Source organism: Hypanus sabinus, chromosome 4 (genome assembly GCF_030144855.1).
Source record: "Hypanus sabinus isolate sHypSab1 chromosome 4, sHypSab1.hap1, whole genome shotgun sequence".
In the NCBI taxonomy this organism is placed as follows: domain Eukaryota; kingdom Metazoa; phylum Chordata; class Chondrichthyes; order Myliobatiformes; family Dasyatidae; genus Hypanus; species Hypanus sabinus.
In genome coordinates, this window is record NC_082709.1 from 120693293 (window position 1) to 120710978 (window position 17686).

Here is a 17686-nt window from a genome sequence, read left to right on the forward strand (position 1 = left end):
CAGTGATTGGCTGTATTGCCGACGGAGACGGTGATTGGCTGCAGTGCCGAGGGATACGGTGATTGGCTGCAGTGCTGACGGAGACTGTGATTGGCTGCAGAGCCGACAGAGACGGTGATTGGCTGCAGAGCCGAGGGAGACGGTGATTGGCTGCAGAGCCGACGGAGATGGTGATTGGCTTCAGTGCCCAGGGAGACGATAATTGGCTGCAGAGCCGACGGTGACGGTGTTTCCGCTGCTCTGGGCCTTGGATAACCGACTGGAGCCCGGAACGGTAAGTGCAACGCAGTCGGGGTCCGGCATCAGGAGCGCTGTTTGCTTGTTGACTGTGACTGCTGGTTCTCAGAGTCAAGAGGCTGATAATTGAGAGACTGTCTTCTTCCCCTACTGTAGTTGTGGCTTTGTTCTCCCGAGCAATGTTGACAGCGCCCTGATAAAAGTTGCTGACTTTCACCCCTCCCACCCCATGAATCAGTCCTATTGGGGAGCTTACTATTATAAGCTTTTATACACATTTTTACTAAAAATGCCGTTCTTGTGAAAATTGGGGTAGTTAATAAACCGTTTTCAGAGGATAATTAAAACACGTTTAGTGGGTTTATTTAGAAGCCCCGTTCGCAAACGCAGCATCTGTACCAAAATGTAGAGAAGTAATAACAAGTAAAAAGTAATAATAAAATTACTTTTTTATTTTCTTGACCTCACAACTACCTCATCGTTGACTTTGTTGACTGCCTGCACTGCCCTTTGCCATGACCGTAACACTGCATTCTATGTTCTGTCATTCTTCCCTTGTACTACTGATAGATTCATAGAGCAGTACAGTACAGAAACAGGCCCTTCGACCCATCTAGGCCATGCTGAAACCATTTAAGCTGCCTACTCCCAATTGACCTGCAGTGGGGGCATAACCATCCATAGCCCTATTATCCATGTACCTATCCAAACTTCTCTTAAGCATTGAATTAAGCATGGACCACTTGAACTGGCAGTTCATTCCACACGTTCACAACCTTCTGAGTGAAGAAGTTTCCCCTCATGTTCTTAAACTTCTTGCCTTTCACTCAAGCCATGACCTCTGGTTGTAGTCCCATCCAACCTCAGTGAAAAAAGCCAGTTTGCATTTACACTATCTATACCTGTCATAATTTTGTTTACCTCTATCACAGTGGTCCCCATCCACCGGGCCGCAAAGCATCTGGTACCGGGCCACAAGGAAACAATGTTTTGGCAATATGAAATGATATGAGTAGCTGCACCTTTCCTCATTCCCTGTCGTGCTCACTGTTGACTTGAATGCACACAAGGTCATCAGTTGCCTAAACTCAGTGTTACCCTTGCTCCAGGGATCACTGGTTGGCCTCAAGTAACCGGCCAGCGAGAAATGCCGTTGCTACTGGCCTGGAGTGTGGACAGACGGGCGCCGCCTCTGAACCTGTTTAGCACACCAAATGTTCGTGAGGAACTCGGTGCTAAAATATCTGCAGGCGACCTAATTCAGGCTCAGGGTTTTGTAAGTAGCAGAGTAGCTACCTCACTGCGATCTGCTGAAAGTCATCCCTCCAGCCAAACTTTTGTTGGCAGATAAATCCTACATGCGTCCTGTCACATGCCTCGCTCAATCAGTCACTCTCTCTGGTCTGTGACCACCGCAGCCCTGGCACGGGGACCTCTGGCCCTTACCTTGTCCTGTCAACCCACCCATGACCAGCTGCAGCTGGCCAAGGCATCTGGTGGCGGTTGGGCAGGAAACTGGATTTTGGGCTGCAGGCTGCCTGACAAGGCAATGAAGCCCTCAAAACTGCTTCGCTACCTTGAGTCCAAGCACCCTGCACTTAAAGACAAATCAGCTGAGTTTTTTGAACGGAAAAAACGTGAGCAAGCGGTACAGAAGCAAGTGCTGATAGTCACGTAAACTAAATTGCGGAATAGACTGGACATAAGGAACCTTCTTTGAGTATCATATTCGGGTCATGTGTAACAAATCCCCCCCCCCCCCACCGGCCGGTCCGCGGTGCAAAAAAGGTTGGTGACCCCTGTTCTATCAATTATCCTGTCTACTATGTTCTAAAGAATTCAGTCCTAACACATTCAATCTTTCCTTTTAACTTTGATGCTCCAGACCCAGCCACGTCCTTGTAAATTTTCTCTGCACTTTCTTTCATACTTGTTTACATTCTTATTGTTGATAGGTGACCAAAACTGCACACGATACTCTAAATTAGGTTTCACCAACATCCTATACAACATGAACATAACATCCCATCTTCTGTACTCAGTACATTGATTTGTGAAGGCCAGTGTGCCAAAAGTTCTCTTTGCAACCCTGTCCACCTGTGACACTGCTTTCAACAAATTATGTACCTCTATTCCCAGGTCCCTTTGTTCTACCTCGCTCCTCAGTGCCCTACCGTTCACTGTGTAAGGCAAACCGAGGTTGAATCCACTGAACTGCAAAACCTCGCACTTGACTGCAGTAAATTCCACATGCCATTTATTCAGCCCATTTTTCCCACTGATGCAGGCCCCTCTGCAAACCATGATGGCCTTCCTTGCTGAACACTGCAGCCCCCTTCCCCGCCCAAACATGGTGTCATCCACAAATTTGCCGATCCAGTTAACCACATTATCATCCAGTCCAATTATATGGATTACAAACAACAAATAATAATGATGTGAAATGATCAATGTGGATGGCACGCAAAACAGAATTGTTCACTATCCTTCGGTATATGACAATAATAAACCAATTAAAGTGGATGTTGTGTTTATTTTATAGGTTAGACCAGAAAAAAAATGGCTGGAAGCTTTTATTTTGTTATAGTTGGTCACCATGATAATCCTGTCTTTGAAATGGAATTTCTTCCAGCAGGCAAAATGGAACCCAAAGTAAGTAAATAATATTTACCCACATGTGCATAAAGCACAATGACAGTTTTAAATTTCAGTTTTTCTTCAACTTTTGAGATTAATTTTGAGTAATGGATTGCTTCTTGTTGAAGGAATGCACTATAGATCAGAAATCCTGGCATGTCAACTCACCATGTGGGAAAGCACTACACTACTAAACAAGCTGCTCTTTTGTGACTTACCAGTCGTTTTCTATACTGTCCATGTATCTGTAGGTTCCAAAATTAATTAACAACTCTTTCTAATTCTATTAAGACATGGATTGACATGCCACAGAATAACTTGGAGGACAATGCAGATGGAGATTTTTATTATGCCTACAAGCTCTACTGAATTTTCCTTCAACAACATCTCTACTGCGGTGCATGAGGTTTATAATTGATCCACTCCTACTATTTTATCATATCCTTAGCTAGTTTTCTATGAGAACAACAAATGAGAGAAGGCATCCCATGTGCCTATGTAACTCTTACATGCCCTCTACATTGGAGTCTAAGCCATTAAGATGTATTACAATTGGAAGTGACTGATTATAGAGCTTTGTAGCAACCTACTGGAAAAGGCCTTCCAATTCTACTTGCAAAATCACCCACCAACTGTATCCCCTTGCTTTCATGCTATTGAGTCAATTTTGAATCCAGTTTGCCACTCTCCCTAGGGATTGCCTAGTTTTTTTGATGAGTCTTCTATAACGGATCTGTTAGAACCCTTGCACTATTAACATCTCTTGTTTTCAATTACAGGCAAAACTTCTCAAATCCATGCTAATTGTCCTTGATTAATTTGTGCCTTTCTAAATGCAGGTTCATACGGTCCAGCAGATTCCAGTAATTTGCCCAACACTGACCTCAAACATATTGGTCTGTACTACTCAGTTTTAGCTGCAAGAGACTGGAGATGCTGAAATATGGCACAACAGTCTGCTGGGAGAATGCAGCTGGTCGAGTAGCATGAGTGGAGGGCGGGGGGAAGGAACTGTCAAATGTTTGGAGTTGAAGCCTTGCATGAGTGCATTTCTGGACAATTCAATGTGAAAAATGAAGAATAGTTAATTTTTAAACAATGCCCTGTTGTTTGAAGGTTCAGAAAGTAACAATCAGAGGTCATGTGATTTCATCTTTTTATTTGCTTAATAGCCTGGGATATGTCTCATTTCGATTTGTGACTTACTACTTTGAAAAATGCTAAACATTTTAAAATGACTTGCATTATGGTGAACACATCTAATACGTGTAACAATTCTGCTGAACTATCATGTTAGTATCATCCCACTGTACAAATAGTCATTAAAAACTTTGCCCATATTATCAACTTCCACGCTCAAGTTATAAACACTGCTCTTCCCTAAATCTCCATCTTGCTTTCTTTGTAACTAAATTGCAACTTGTCACAATTTGTCATACCTTGCCTTTGCTTTTCTACTTTTACTTCCATTCTTAAGTTTTCTGTATCCTTGGCTTTCTGCTGTTTTCTTTTGCTTAAATCCTATCCTAAATGTGCTTTCTGATCCATGGGAATATGTATACCCTGAACTACTTGCATGTCCTTGAATGCCACGTTTGGGTACTGTTTGGCTCAGTCACTTCTATCCAGTTAAATTTGCCTTCCTGCTGTTTAAGACATTTTGTTCTATTTTGTCATATTCTTTATTTAACTGTTTTTAAACTATTTTAACTATGCTAAATCTTAAATCTTAATTTTCAGGGTGATAATTATAGAAGGTGAGTCTGTTAAGTTTCATGTGATTTCTTGGTTGTTGTGCATGAAAATATTTTTTTCTCCAAAACAGGATGATCATCGACACCTTAACCAGTTTATAGCACATGCTGCCCTTGACCTGGTGGATGAGAACATGTGGTTGTCCAACAATATGTATCTGAAGACTGTTGATAAGTTCAATGAATGGTTTGTCTCTGCGTTTGTTACAGCTGGACATATCCTTTTTTACGAGGGAACCTTTTCCAGGTTGCAGTTTCTTCTTTGCTAAGCATTTTTACACCCTCTTGTACAAATGTAATTGAACTATTAATGATTTGTATTCATAGAGTTGCATATGAAAAAGTAATCCATTGTTGTTTTTACTTGCTCTCCTTCACATTAATTAGAATTGGGTGACGGTTTTCCCAATTATGAAGTAGTTAAAAACAGTTTTCCTCATTATTCTGTTTGGGACAGTCTACCTTACTTGCTGCTCCAGCAACTAATATTTTCCTAATCACCCAATACATTTCCCCTAGATGATCACTTGGTGTGTTGTCTATTGATATTCACAAATAACCACAAGAGGGAAACAAAAGAATGTGTGTTGTTACACTGTAAGGCATGTAACAGGACTTTCTGGGAATGACCATCCACAGCAGAAGAAATTGTAGCTATTGCCATTCAAAGGCATTACCAGAACAAGCCCATTTCTTTCCACACCACCCCCAACCCCTTACAATCAACATAAGATCATATGACATAGGAACAGAATTGGGCAATTCAGTCCATCAAGTCTACTCACCATTTGATCATGACTGATTTAAGTTCCCTTTCAACTCCGTTCTGCCTTCTCCTTTTAACCTTTGACACCCTTACTAATCAAGAACCTATCAACCTCAGATTTAAATATATCGAATGACTTGGCTTCCTTGGCTATCTGTGGCAAAAAATTCCACAGATTCACCATCTCTGGTTAAGAAATCCTTCCTCAACTCTGTACTACTGGGATGCCCTTCTATTCTGAGGCTCTACTCTCTGGTCCTAGAATCTCCTCCTGTTGGAAATGTCCTCTCAATATCCACAAAATCTAGGCAGTTCAATATTTAGTACGTTTCAATGAGATCCCCCCTTTAATTTGCTAAGCTCCATCCAGCAAATACAGACCCAGCACCACCAAACTCTCCTCATACAATAACTTTTTAATTCCTGAAATCATTCTTATAAACCTTCTCTGGACCCTCTCCAATGCTAGCATATCCCTTAGATATAGGGCTCAAAATATTCACAGTACTTCAATTGTAGTCTGACAAATGCCTAAAAAAGTATTAACATTACATCCTTCTTTTTATATTCTACTCCTCTTGAAATGAATGGTGACATTGCATTTACCTTCCATTCTATCAGCTCAACCTGCAAGTTAACCTGAGGAAATCATGCACTGAGAATGCCAAGTCCCTCCATACAATACAATTTCTGTTTGTGCTCCTTGTTTTTTTAATAAATTGACTACCCCTTTATTCCTTGTACCAATGTGCAGAACTATATACTTCCCTGCACTCTATTTGATCTGCACATTCTCCTAATTTGTCCAGATCCTTTTGCAGACCCTCTGCTTCCTCAGCACTACTCGACTCTCCACCTATCTTTGTATCATATACAAACTTGGACACAAAGCAATCATATCTGTCATCCTGATCTTTAATATATAATATGGAAACTACAGATTCGACATTAGCTCCTGCAGAACACCACTGGTGATTGGCAACCAACCAGAGAAGGCCTCTTTATTCCCACACGTTGCCTTATGCCAGTTAGCTAATCTGTCAAAGCTAGTATCTTTCCTGTAATACCATGAGCCCTTACTTTGCAGTCTCATGTGCAGCACTTGGTCAGAGTTCTTCTGAAAATCCAAGTAAACAACATCCGCTGACTCTCCTTTGTCTGTTCTGCCTCTTATTTCCTCAAAGGATTCCAACAGATCTGTCAAGCAAGATTTCCCCTAAACCATGCTGACTTTGGCTTATTTTATCATGTGCCTCCAAGTACTTCAAAACTTCATCTTTAATAATGAATTTTTAACATCCTGCCAACCACTGAAGTCAGGCTAATTGGCCTATACCAGGGGTCAGCAACCTTTACCACTGAAAGAGCCACTTGGACCCGTTTCCCACAGAAAAGAAAACACTGGGAGCCGCAAAACCCGTTTGACATTTAAAATGAAATAACACTGCATACAACGTTTTTTTTTTGCCTTTATGCTATGTATAAACAAACTATAATGTGTTGCATTTATGAAATTGATGAACTCCTGCAGAGAAAACGAAATTACATTTCTGCATGCAACAAAAACATTTTGAACTCCGAAAAAAAGACGTTGGGTTGAAAGTTACTTTTAAGTAAAATATTCAATGTCTATTTGAGTCCTTCTTGTATTTATGAAAAACGCCGAACTTAAATTTTCCGCCAGCAGCAAACCAAAAATAACGTCAGCCAGCTGTCATCCTGAAAAATGAAAGGACTATTTCACTGAACAATGAAAAAATATGAATATAAGTAAAATAATAGGCAATTAAAATATTTATCATACTTGGTTAATGGGATTTCTGCTCCTGGACCTCAGCGCACAGCGTCTGCACATCAGGGCTGTATGATGTCACCTTCATCTTTACACAGGATCGCAAGCTGTCATCTGTGAGGTTTTCAATATCACTCCATTTGTGTTTCTGAGCAAGAACGGCCTTCTGACGGGCAACATCTTCAAGGTCTGCTGTCAAGCGTCTAAACTTGGACACCCATATGTCTTTGTCGGCTATGACGGCCAGTTCCATCTCAAGATCAGGCTGACTCACACCTGCCAATGCAGTCGTATTCAGTAGGGAAGGATCGATGCTTAAGGGAGTGACCGGGAAGGATAATGTGTTTTTTTCCTCTCTGAACTCACAGAAGCGTTTCCCAAACGATGTTTGCATTGCGATGATTGCAGAATGTAAATACTCCGAAATTATCATGTCGTGACCTTGTTTGAACTCTCTCAAATTGGGGAAGTGAGACAAAGTGCCTTTCTGTAAATCTCTGGCAAGCACTGTCAACTTGCGCTCGAATGCCAAAACATCCTCCAACATGTGCAGGGCTGTACGTCCTTTCCCCTGAAGAGCTGTGTTCAGCGTGTTCAGGTGCGCTGTCATGTCTACCATGAAGTGTAGCTTTTCCAGCCACTCTGGCTGTTCCAGCTCAGGAAAGGTGAGCCCTTTGCTGCCCAGGAAAGTTTTCACTTCTTCCAGACACGCGACAAAGCGTTTCAGCACCTTCCGTCTGGACAGCCAGCGATAAAAACACGTTGTCAGTAAACTGCAGTCAAAGATAGCTTTATTCGAACTAAACAGCCTTGCTTTTAAGCCTCCCTCAACCCAGCCCCCCATGGACGCAGATGCTGCAAAAGACGCGTACTCACAAACCCCCGTAGGCTATCTCCCTTAGCCGGAATGCTGGCTAATTGTGAGCCGTTTCGGATGTGGCAGGAAATGTGTCGCTACACTTAGGTTGTACAAGATCACCATAATTACATTTCAAAAGCTAACAAACTAACATAAAATACATTTTAATTAAATACTGACCAATTATTTCCCAAAGCCACAGGGAGCCGCAGCACAGAGGTGAAAGAGCCACAAATGGCTCGGGAGCCGCAGGTTGCCGACCCCCGGCCTATACTTTCCTTGTTTTTCTTCCTTCCCTCCTTAAAGAGTGGAGTGACATTTGCAGTCCTCCAGAACCATTCCAAAGTCTAGTGGTTCTTGAAAGACTACTACTAATGCCTCGACAGTCTCTTCGGCTACCTCTTTCAGAACCCTGGGGTATAGTTCATGTGGTCCAAGTGACTTATCTACCTTCAAGCTTTTCAAATTCCCAAGTAACTTCTAGTAATTGCAACTACACTCACTTCTGCCTGCTGACACACTCAAATTTCTGGACTACTGCTGGTGGCTCCACAGTGAAGACTGATGCAAAATACTTATACAGTCCATCCACCATTTCTTTGTTCCCCTTTATTACCTCTGGAGTGTCATTTTTCCACTCTAGCCTTTCTTACTCTTTACATATCTAAAACATCTTTTGGTATCCTCTTTTATATTATTGGATAGCTTTTCTTCATATTTAATCTTTTCTCTCTCTATTGGTTTTTTAGTTGCCTTCTGTTGAGCTTTTTTAAAGCTTCCCAGTTCTCCAACTTCCCACTAATGTTTGTTATATTGTAAGCTCTCTTTTATCTTTATGCTGTATTTGACTTCGCTTGTCAGCTACAGTTGTCTTGTCCTCCCTTTAGAATGCTTCTTTGAGATGAACTGATTCTGGATTTTTTTCTGAATTACTCCCATGTTCTCCAGCCATTCCTGTTCTACCAACATTCCTGCTTGTATCTCCTTCCAGTAAACTTTGGCCAGCTCCTCTGCCATGTCTCAGTAGTTACCTTTACTCAGCTGTAAGCAGGTCTGTGAGTGACTAGCCTCCGAATATCATTTACAAAGCCACAACTCAGAAGTGTAATGGGATACTTTTCCCAGATGATTGCAAGACCAATAGTTCTTGAAGCTCAGTATCATCCAGGGTAGTGCAGCCCACATAATTGGCACCCACCAACCACACTAAAAAATTCATTCTCTCCATGGCTAGCACGCTATCGCTACAGCTTGTAATGTCTACAAAATAAACTACTGTTACTCATTCAGGTTATTCCAACGCCATTTCCTAAATCTAAGTCGTCTATTACTTAGAAAGACCTGAGCAGAAAGGTCAGAGGAACCCCTCAGAGTTGGAAACCATCTTTATTTGGAACGATGTTGCTGGTCCTTCAGTTAGGTCTACATCAAAGAGGAATGGGATTGCTTCAGATGACAACCAGTTGTACAGAGCTTGCTTTGAGAAACTTGATTTGCTATAAGCAATTTACCCTAATTAAATATCACATCACACCTATCACTGTGTTTCTTCCTCCCCTTCCCCCATCTTTTACTCTGACTTCTCATTTTTTCCTCCAGTCCTGATGAAGGGTCTCAGCCTGAAACATCAACTGTACTCTTCCATAGATGCTGAGTGGCCTGCTGCATTTCTCCAGCATTTTGTGTGCGTTGCACAGTATGGAGTTGTTTCTTTTTGGCCTAAAGAACCAGAAATGCATCTATTTGCTGAAAAGAGTGATATGAGCATTTACTCCTCAGTTTTTGCTTGATATTTTCCTTAATTCCTCCTCACATATGAGATTTATTATGTTGCATGATGTTCGGCAAGAAGATGGAATAAAAAATTTCTTTAACGATGTCTATGATCTGTACATTAAGGTAAGTAGATTTTATGATTCTATGTTTGTTTTCCTGTATCAACAAATATGATTACTATTGAAACTTGTGTAATCTTGATTATACAAACCCCATTGCCAGAAAAGTTGGGATATTTTTCAAAATGCAATAAAAACAAAAATCTGTGATACGTTAATTCACGTGAACCTTTATTTAACTGACAAAAGTACAAAGAAAAGTTTTACTGACCAACTTAATTGTATTTTGTAAATATACACAAATTTAGAATTTGATGGCTGCAACACATTCAACAAAAGTTGGGACAGAGGCATGTTTACCATTGTGTTACATCACCTTTTTAATAACACTTTTTAATCATTTTGGAACTGAGGATACTAATTGTAGTAGATTCGCAATTGGAAATTTTGTCCGTCCTTGCTTGATATAAGACTTCAGCTGCTCAATAGTCCATGGTCTCCATTGTCTGATTCTCCTTTTCATGATGTGCCATACATTTTCAATAGGAGATAGATCTGGACTGGCAGCAGGCCAGTCAAGCACATGCACTCTGTGTCTACAAAGCCATGCTGTTGTAGCCCACGCAGAATGTGGTCTGGCATTGTCCTGCTGAAATAAGCATGGACGTCCCAAGAAGAGACGTCGCCTTGATGGCAATATATGTCGTTCTAAAATCCTAATATACGCCTCAGAGTCAATGGTACCTTCACATACATGCAACTCACCCATGCCGTGGGCACTGAAGCACCCCCATACCAACACAGATGCTGGCTTTTGCACCTTTCGCTGATAACAATCAGGATGGTCATTTTCATCTTTGGCACGGAGAACTCGACGCCCTTTTTTTCCGAAAACTAGTTGAAATGTGGACTCATCTGACCACAGCACATGGTTCCACAGTCTTTCGGTCCATCTGAGATGAGCTCGGGCCCAGAGAACTCACCAGCGTTTCTGCAAAGAGTTGATTTATGGCTTCCTCCTTGCATAATACAGTTTCAAGTTGCATTTCTGGATGCAGCGATTGACTGTGTTAAGTGACAATGGTTTTCCGAAGTACTCCCGAGCCCAGGTGGCTATAATTGTCACAGTAGCATGACGGTTTCTTAGGCAGTGCCACCTGAGGGCTCGAAGATCACGCACATTCAACAGTGGTTTTCAACCTTGCCCTTTACGCACTGAGATGTCTCTGAATTCTCTGAATCTTTTCACAACATTATGTACTGTACATGTTGAAAGACCTAAATTCTCTGCAATCTTGCGTTGAGAAATGTTCCTTTTGAACTGACTGACAATTCTCTCTCGAATTTTGGCACAAAGGGGTGAGCCACGACCCATCCTTGCTTGCAAAGACTGAGCCTTTGATGGACGCTACTTTGATAGTCATGATACCTCACCTGCTACCAATTAGCCTACTTAATGTGGAGTCTTCCAAACCAGTGTTACTTGAATATTCTGTGTACTTTTCAATCTTATTTTAACTCTGTCCCAACTTTTGTTGAGTGTGCTGCAGCCATCAAATTCTAAATTTGTGTATATTTACAAAATACAATTAAGTTGGTCAGTAAAACTACTGAAAATCTTTTCTTTGTACTTTTGTCAGTTAAGTGAAGGTTCACGTGAATTAACATATCACAGATTTTTGTTTTTATTGCATTTTGGAAAATATCCCAACTTTTCTGGAAATGGGGTTTGTACTTTCAAGGATAGATAGCTTTAAATGAACTTGTAATAAGATCAATTTGAATGCCTAACGGAATATTGATATTGAACACTAAATGGGTTTTTTAAATAGCCTATCATGGCTGTAGAATTGACAGAAAGGGATTGTTAGGTCTTGGGAGTCACTTAAACGTGCCATCCCACAAACAAATTAGTATGATAATTAGATTTTGTAGTTAAATGGTTCATTAATGAATTTCTTTGTAATTCTTTAATGAACAGGCTGCAGCTTTTGATCCAATAACTTTAGATTTCTGTTATTTACAGTACTTGTAATTTTTTTCTCTTTTGTAGTTTGCTATGAATCCATTTTATGAACCCAACTCCCTCATTCGATCAACAGCATTTGATAGAAAAGTTCAGTTCCTGGGAAAGAAGCATCTGTTGAGTTGAACATTTCTAATTATTAAATGGTACTCTGTATATTAAATATGTATAAAAAACGTAAAAGCAGCTGGTGATTTCACCAGTTTTGTGGTCACTTTAGTATATAATGTTCATGTTGGATTTTCCAATCACTAATACTTAAATGAAACATAACATCAGTTTGTGTAGATCCTAAATGTACAGTGCAAATGTGCCCACTGAAAGCAAATGTAATTGAAATTGGACCTATTTTAGTCATCGTGAAATGGGGAAAATTGTAAACCTGAATGTACATTAACTAAGGAAAATAATTTCTTATTCTCAGATTTGCTACTGTGTTTTATGTTTACTTTACGTGTTTAACATTGTCATACTGGTTGTTGTCACCTTACTGGTCCTGCTACTGCCTCAGCTGCAACAAAGAAATGCTCATGTTCCAACCAACCATCTTCTCTGATTCCAAGATTATTCTGTGTAACTAAAGTTAATTTGGAAGATAATATAAGATGGCAAATGATAAGCTATTGGAACTGTCCTTCTGGGTTTAAATGTCTTCAAGTAAAGACTATGTACCTGTGCACTACCATAGATAATCTTTGCTAACAGTTGAGGTTAGAAAACTGCATTGCAATTCTTTCAGATAGACTTCCATTTAGCAAAATGTGTGGTTTGAATTATGTAAATAAAATTTGACTTTGTAAATAAAATGTAACATAAATGATAATAAATGTGAAATTTAGCCTTCTGGGAAAAAATAATTTAATTAATACAAAGCTGACATAGTTGATCTGAAATCATTGATCCTACCAGCTCGTCAGAAGTTATTTTTTAATATATTTGGTTTATAAAAATCTATGTCATTAATATTTCAATCACTGACAATTTTAGTCAACTCCAGCTTTATTTTGGGCTCCCAATCATCTCCTCGGCTGTGGGCCTTGTGGCGACCCACTTTCTGCACAGGCGAACCAGCTCACAAATAGCCCGCGCATGGGGAGAGACTTTGGTAATGCACCTTTGACATCATTTCTGCCCGGAGAGGGCGGGAACTAGGGATTAAAAGCCAGTGCCACGAAGTTTGAATAAACTAGTCTCAAAACGACTTACCGACTACGTGTTGTTGTTTCTAGCTCTGTGTGTAGCACATCGCTACATTGGTGACCCCGACGGTCCAAACAGGATTTGGACCAAAGATGACCGACTCTTCATCTGTTCACACAGTTTTCCTTAAACTGCTGACTTTGGGGACGCTGCGAGCACGCATGTGGTTTAGCCAAGCAAAAGCCCAGTTCCAGATTCAGCAGATATCTTCTGATTCCACGCGTTACTATTACGTGGTGAGCTCCCTTCACCAGGAGACAGCCGCCCAGGTTGCAGATTCCATACAGTCGCCCCCGGAAGAAGGCAAACATGAAGTGTTCAAAGCACTGCTCATTGGGACCTTTTGCCTCTCACGGCGTGAGCGAGGTGCCCGCCTGCTGCACCTGAACGGTTTGGGAGACAGGCCGCCATCAGCATTAATGAAAGAGATGCTGGCCCTGGCTGACGGACGCTAGCCCTGCCTCATGTTTGAGCCAGCGTTCCTGGAGCAACTGCCCGAGGACATACATCTGCTGCTGGCCGACGCAGATTTTAGTGACCCCCCCAGAAGGTGGCGGCCCGGGTAGACGTGCTATGGAAAGCCAAGAGGGAGAGCGTGGCGTCTGTCAGTCAGATTACCAAGCAACGCGCCCAACAGCAGAACAGACCAGGGTGTAAGGGGGTGCACACAACACAGAGGCAGGAGTGAGGAGGCCAGTGAACAGTGGTGTTTCTACCACCAGCGGTGGGGCACAGAAGCCCGCCGTTGTCGCCCGCCCTGCAGGGGCCAGGGCCAGCTGCTGCTAATGGCTATGGCAGCTGGCCACCAGGACAGCCTCTTGTACGTCTGGGACAAACAGTCGGGAAGCCGCTTCTTGGTTGACACCGGAGCAGAAATCAGCGTCTTACCCCCGACGGGGTACGACACCCACAACAGGAAGCCAGGACCCACCCTGAGGGCAGCAAACAGCAGCACGATACGGACCAACGGCACCTGCACAGTGCGGCTGCAGTTCGGCGCCAGCCAGTTCACGTGGGACTTCACACTGGCTGCCGTGGCCCAACCACTCCTGGGGGCGGACTTCTTGCGAGCTCACAGAATGCTGGTCGACTTGCAAGGCAAAAGACTGGTATATGCCGAGACTTTCCAGACGTTCTCCCTGGGTGAAGCCAAGTTGCCGGCCCCACACCTGGACGCCATCACGCTGTCGGACAACAAATTCACCAGAATCCTGGCGGACTTCCCATTGATTCTGGCACTGCAGTTCATGGCAGCCATGCCTAGACATAGAGTACAGTACCACATCCCGACCCAGGGACCACGCGAGCGCACCAAGGCTTCCCCCGGAAAAGCTCCACCTGGCGAAGGAGGAGTTCAAGAGGATGGAGGAATTGGGGATCGTACGGAGGTCTGACAACCCATGGGCCTCCCCCCTGCACATGGTGCCCAAGGCAACAGGGGATAGGAGACTGTGGTGACTACTGCAGGCAGAACCAGGCTACATCTCCAGACTGCTACCCCATGCCACACCTACAGGACTTTGCAGCAAACCTGCACGGGGCAAGAATCTTTTCTAAAGTAGACCTCGTACGGGGATGCCATCAAATCCCAGTGCACACTGAAGACGTCTCCAAAACAGCAGTCATCGGCCTGTTCGAGTTCCTCCGAATGCCATTCGGCCTGAAGAATGCTGCGCAGACGTTCCAGCGGCTCATGGACGCAGTGGGCCGCGACCTGGACTTTGCGTTCATCTACTTGGACGACATCCTTATAGCCAGCAGTTGTCGTCAGGAGCATCTGTCCTACCTCCGCCAGCTCTACTCCCACCTGAGTGAATATGGCCTCACAATCAACCCGGCCAAATGCCAGTTCGGTCTTGATACCATCGACTTCCTGGGCCACAGGATTACCAAAGACGGGGCAACACCTCTGCCCGCCAAGGTAGACGTGATCCACCACTTTGCCTGGCCCAACACAGTCAAAGGCCTGCAGGAGTTCGTTGGTATAGTGAATTTCTACCACCATTTCCTCCCCTCAGCAGCCCGTATCATGCGCCCTTTGTACACCCTAATGTCGGATAAAGGCAAGGACGTTACTTGGGACGATGAGGCCTTGGCAGATGCTGCAATGCATCGTTCCGACCGCCCTCACATCCGACACAGCAGTCGATGGGGTGCTGGAGCAGCTCATCGAGGGGCGCTGGCAACCCCTGGTGTTCTTCAGCAAGCACCTACGACCACCCAAACTCAAGTACAGTGCCTTCGACCGTGAACTGTTGGCTCTGTATCTGGCAATCCGGCATTTCAGATATTTCTTAGAAGGCAGGCCGTTCACCGCGTTCACGGACCACAAACTGTTGACCTTCGCGTTTACGAAGGTGTCCGATCCCTGGTCGGCTTGCCAGCAGCAACACCTGTCCTACATTTCTGAGTACACGATGGACATCCAGCATGTCTCGGGAAAGGACAACGTCGTGGCGGACGCACTCTCCAGACCAGCTATCCAGGCCCTGTCCCAGGGGGTGGACTATGCAGCATTGGCGGAGGCGCAGCAGGGAGATGCCGAGATGCCCAGCTTCAGGACCGCAGTCTTGGGTTTGCAGCTGCAGGACTTCCTCGTAGGCCTAGGTGAGAAGACCCTCCTGTGCGATGTGGCTACCAGCCAACCTCGCCCCATTGTCCCGGCAGCCTGGCAGTGGCAAGTTTTCAACTCCATACACGGTTTGGTGCACCCATCTATCAGGACAACTGTCCGGCTGGTCTCCAGCAAGTTCGCATGGCACGGACTTTGCAAACAGGTCAGCAAATGGACCGGAACATGCACACAGTGCCAAACAGCCAACGTGCAGCGGCACACTAAAGCCCCGCGGACATTCGACCACATTCACGTGGATATTGGGGGGCCCCTACCAGTGTCACAAGGAGCGCGGTACCTCCTAACTATGGTAGACCGGTTCACGAGATTGCCAGAGGCAGTCCTGCTCACCGACACATCTGCTGATTCCTGCGCCCGAGTGCTGATTGCAACCTGGGGAGCATGCTTTGGGGTACCGGCTAACATTACCTCCAACCGAGGCGCCCAGTTCATCTCCAGCTTGTGGTCGGCTGTGGCCAGCTTGTTGGGAACGCAGTTAACACCACACAACTGCCTACGACCCACAGTCGAACAGACTAGTGGAACGCTTCCACCGTTACTTGAAGTCAGCTCTCATGGCCCACCTGAGAGGACCTAATTGGGTGAACGAGCTTCCCTGGGTCCTGCTTGGACTTCGCACAGCGCCTAAAGAGGATCTGTGTGCCTCGTCGGCAGTGTTGGTGCACAACTCACCCCTGGTCGTCCCAGGAGAGTTCATACCAGACCCAAGGGAGCAAGAGGAAGAACCTGCAGCAGTCCTGGACAGACTATGCGAAAGGCTCGGCAACCTGGCCCCCGTACCAACTTCACATCACGGACAGACCCCGACCTACGTACCCAAAGACCTGCAGAACTGTAAATTTGTGTTTGTACGAAGGGGCGCACACAGGGCACCGCTACAGCGGCTATACAAGGGGCCGTTCAAGGTGATCAGGGACAATGGGTCCATGTACATTTCGGACATTGGGGGGAAAGAGGAGGTTTTCACGGTGGACCGATTAAAACCAGCCCATGTGGACTTGGCGCAGCTGGTCGAGGTTCAGGCACCGTGGCGCAAATGCAAACAGCCAAACAGAGACTGATCCAGACTGTGGATATTGGGGGTGTATTGCCGGTTCCGGGGGTGGGGGGGGGGGGGTTATGTGGCGACCCACTTTCTGCCCAGGCAAACCGGCTCACAAATAGCCTGCGCGTGGGGAGAGACTTTGGTAATGCACCTTTGACTCATTTCCGCCGGGAGACGACGGGAACTCAGGATTAAAAGCTAGAGCCGCGAAATTTGAATAAACTAGTCTCGAAACAACATACCGACTGCATGTCGTTGTTTCTAGCTCTGTATGTAGTACGTCGCTACAGCCTCACACTTCACCTCTTATTTCCATGGCACCAGAACACCTACTATTCTTAACTTACTGCCTCGTGACACAATTATTGGTGGACAACTTCCTTTTCTTCCTACCCTTCAACATAGCTTTCCTACAGCTTCAGGAATTTTATCTTGGCCGGGTACTGACCTAACTGACTTTGCATGCTCTGCAAGAACATGGAATTCAAAGCAAAGGCATTCCCTACTTCAACACAAGTTATGTTGCACCCAACACCTTGGGCCTCTGCATTAACATAGAATAGTACAGCAGAAGAATAGGCCATTTGGCCCACAATGTTGTGCCAAACCAATTAAATTAGTAACCAATGGCTACAGAAGCTAGTCTCTTCTGCCTCCACAATATTCATATCCTCCCTGTTTCCCCAATGTCTGAAAAATCTGCTGTTTCTGCCTTTAACAGCACCCACCACTCAGTGTTTTTAAAAACTTGCCCTTCACATCTGTGAAATTACTCCTTTTGACCTCAAATGCATTCCCACAGGTATTAGACAGGAAAAGATACTGAAGATACTGTCTTGTCTAATCTGCCTATGCCCCTTAATCTTATAAACCTCTATCAGATCTCCCTTCAGCCACAAC

General features: G+C 44.2%; 2 protein-coding genes across 3 annotated transcripts; one reads left to right on the plus strand and one right to left on the minus strand.

Annotated features, from left to right (window-relative positions):
* The first annotated feature begins 140 nt into the window (after window positions 1-140).
* trappc2 (trafficking protein particle complex subunit 2) lies at window positions 141-16885 on the plus strand. 2 transcript variants are annotated; one of them, XM_059968034.1, is made up of 5 exons: window positions 141-274; window positions 2780-2889; window positions 4700-4842; window positions 9857-9944; window positions 11934-13107. In XM_059968034.1, exons 2-5 carry the CDS (start codon window positions 2797-2799, stop codon window positions 12030-12032), a joined length of 423 nt encoding a protein of 140 aa, XP_059824017.1. In that variant the 5' UTR covers window positions 141-274; window positions 2780-2796; the 3' UTR covers window positions 12033-13107. The 2 variants fall into 2 exon arrangements, with proteins under 2 accessions (XP_059824017.1, XP_059824016.1); XM_059968033.1 differs by lacking the exons at window positions 141-274; window positions 2780-2889; window positions 4700-4842 and having other exon boundaries at window positions 9852-9944; window positions 11934-16885.
* On the minus strand, window positions 4849-9826 carry LOC132393153 (general transcription factor II-I repeat domain-containing protein 2-like). The gene is made up of 2 exons (XM_059968038.1): window positions 7199-9826; window positions 4849-7113 (listed from the first exon to the last, which is right to left on the minus strand). Exon 1 carries the CDS (start codon window positions 8028-8030, stop codon window positions 7203-7205), a length of 828 nt encoding a protein of 275 aa, XP_059824021.1. The 5' UTR covers window positions 8031-9826; the 3' UTR covers window positions 4849-7113; window positions 7199-7202.
* Window positions 16886-17686: the final 801 nt, after the last annotated feature.

What these genes read in the sequence shown, in the direction of transcription:
- LOC132393153 (XM_059968038.1), bottom strand. Translation starts at nt 8,030, where the DNA reads ATGGGGGGCTGGGTTGAGGGAGGCTTAAAAGCAAGGCTGTTTAGTTCG.
- trappc2 (XM_059968033.1), top strand. Translation starts at nt 15,191, where the DNA reads ATGAGGCCTTGGCAGATGCTGCAATGCATCGTTCCGACCGCCCTCACA.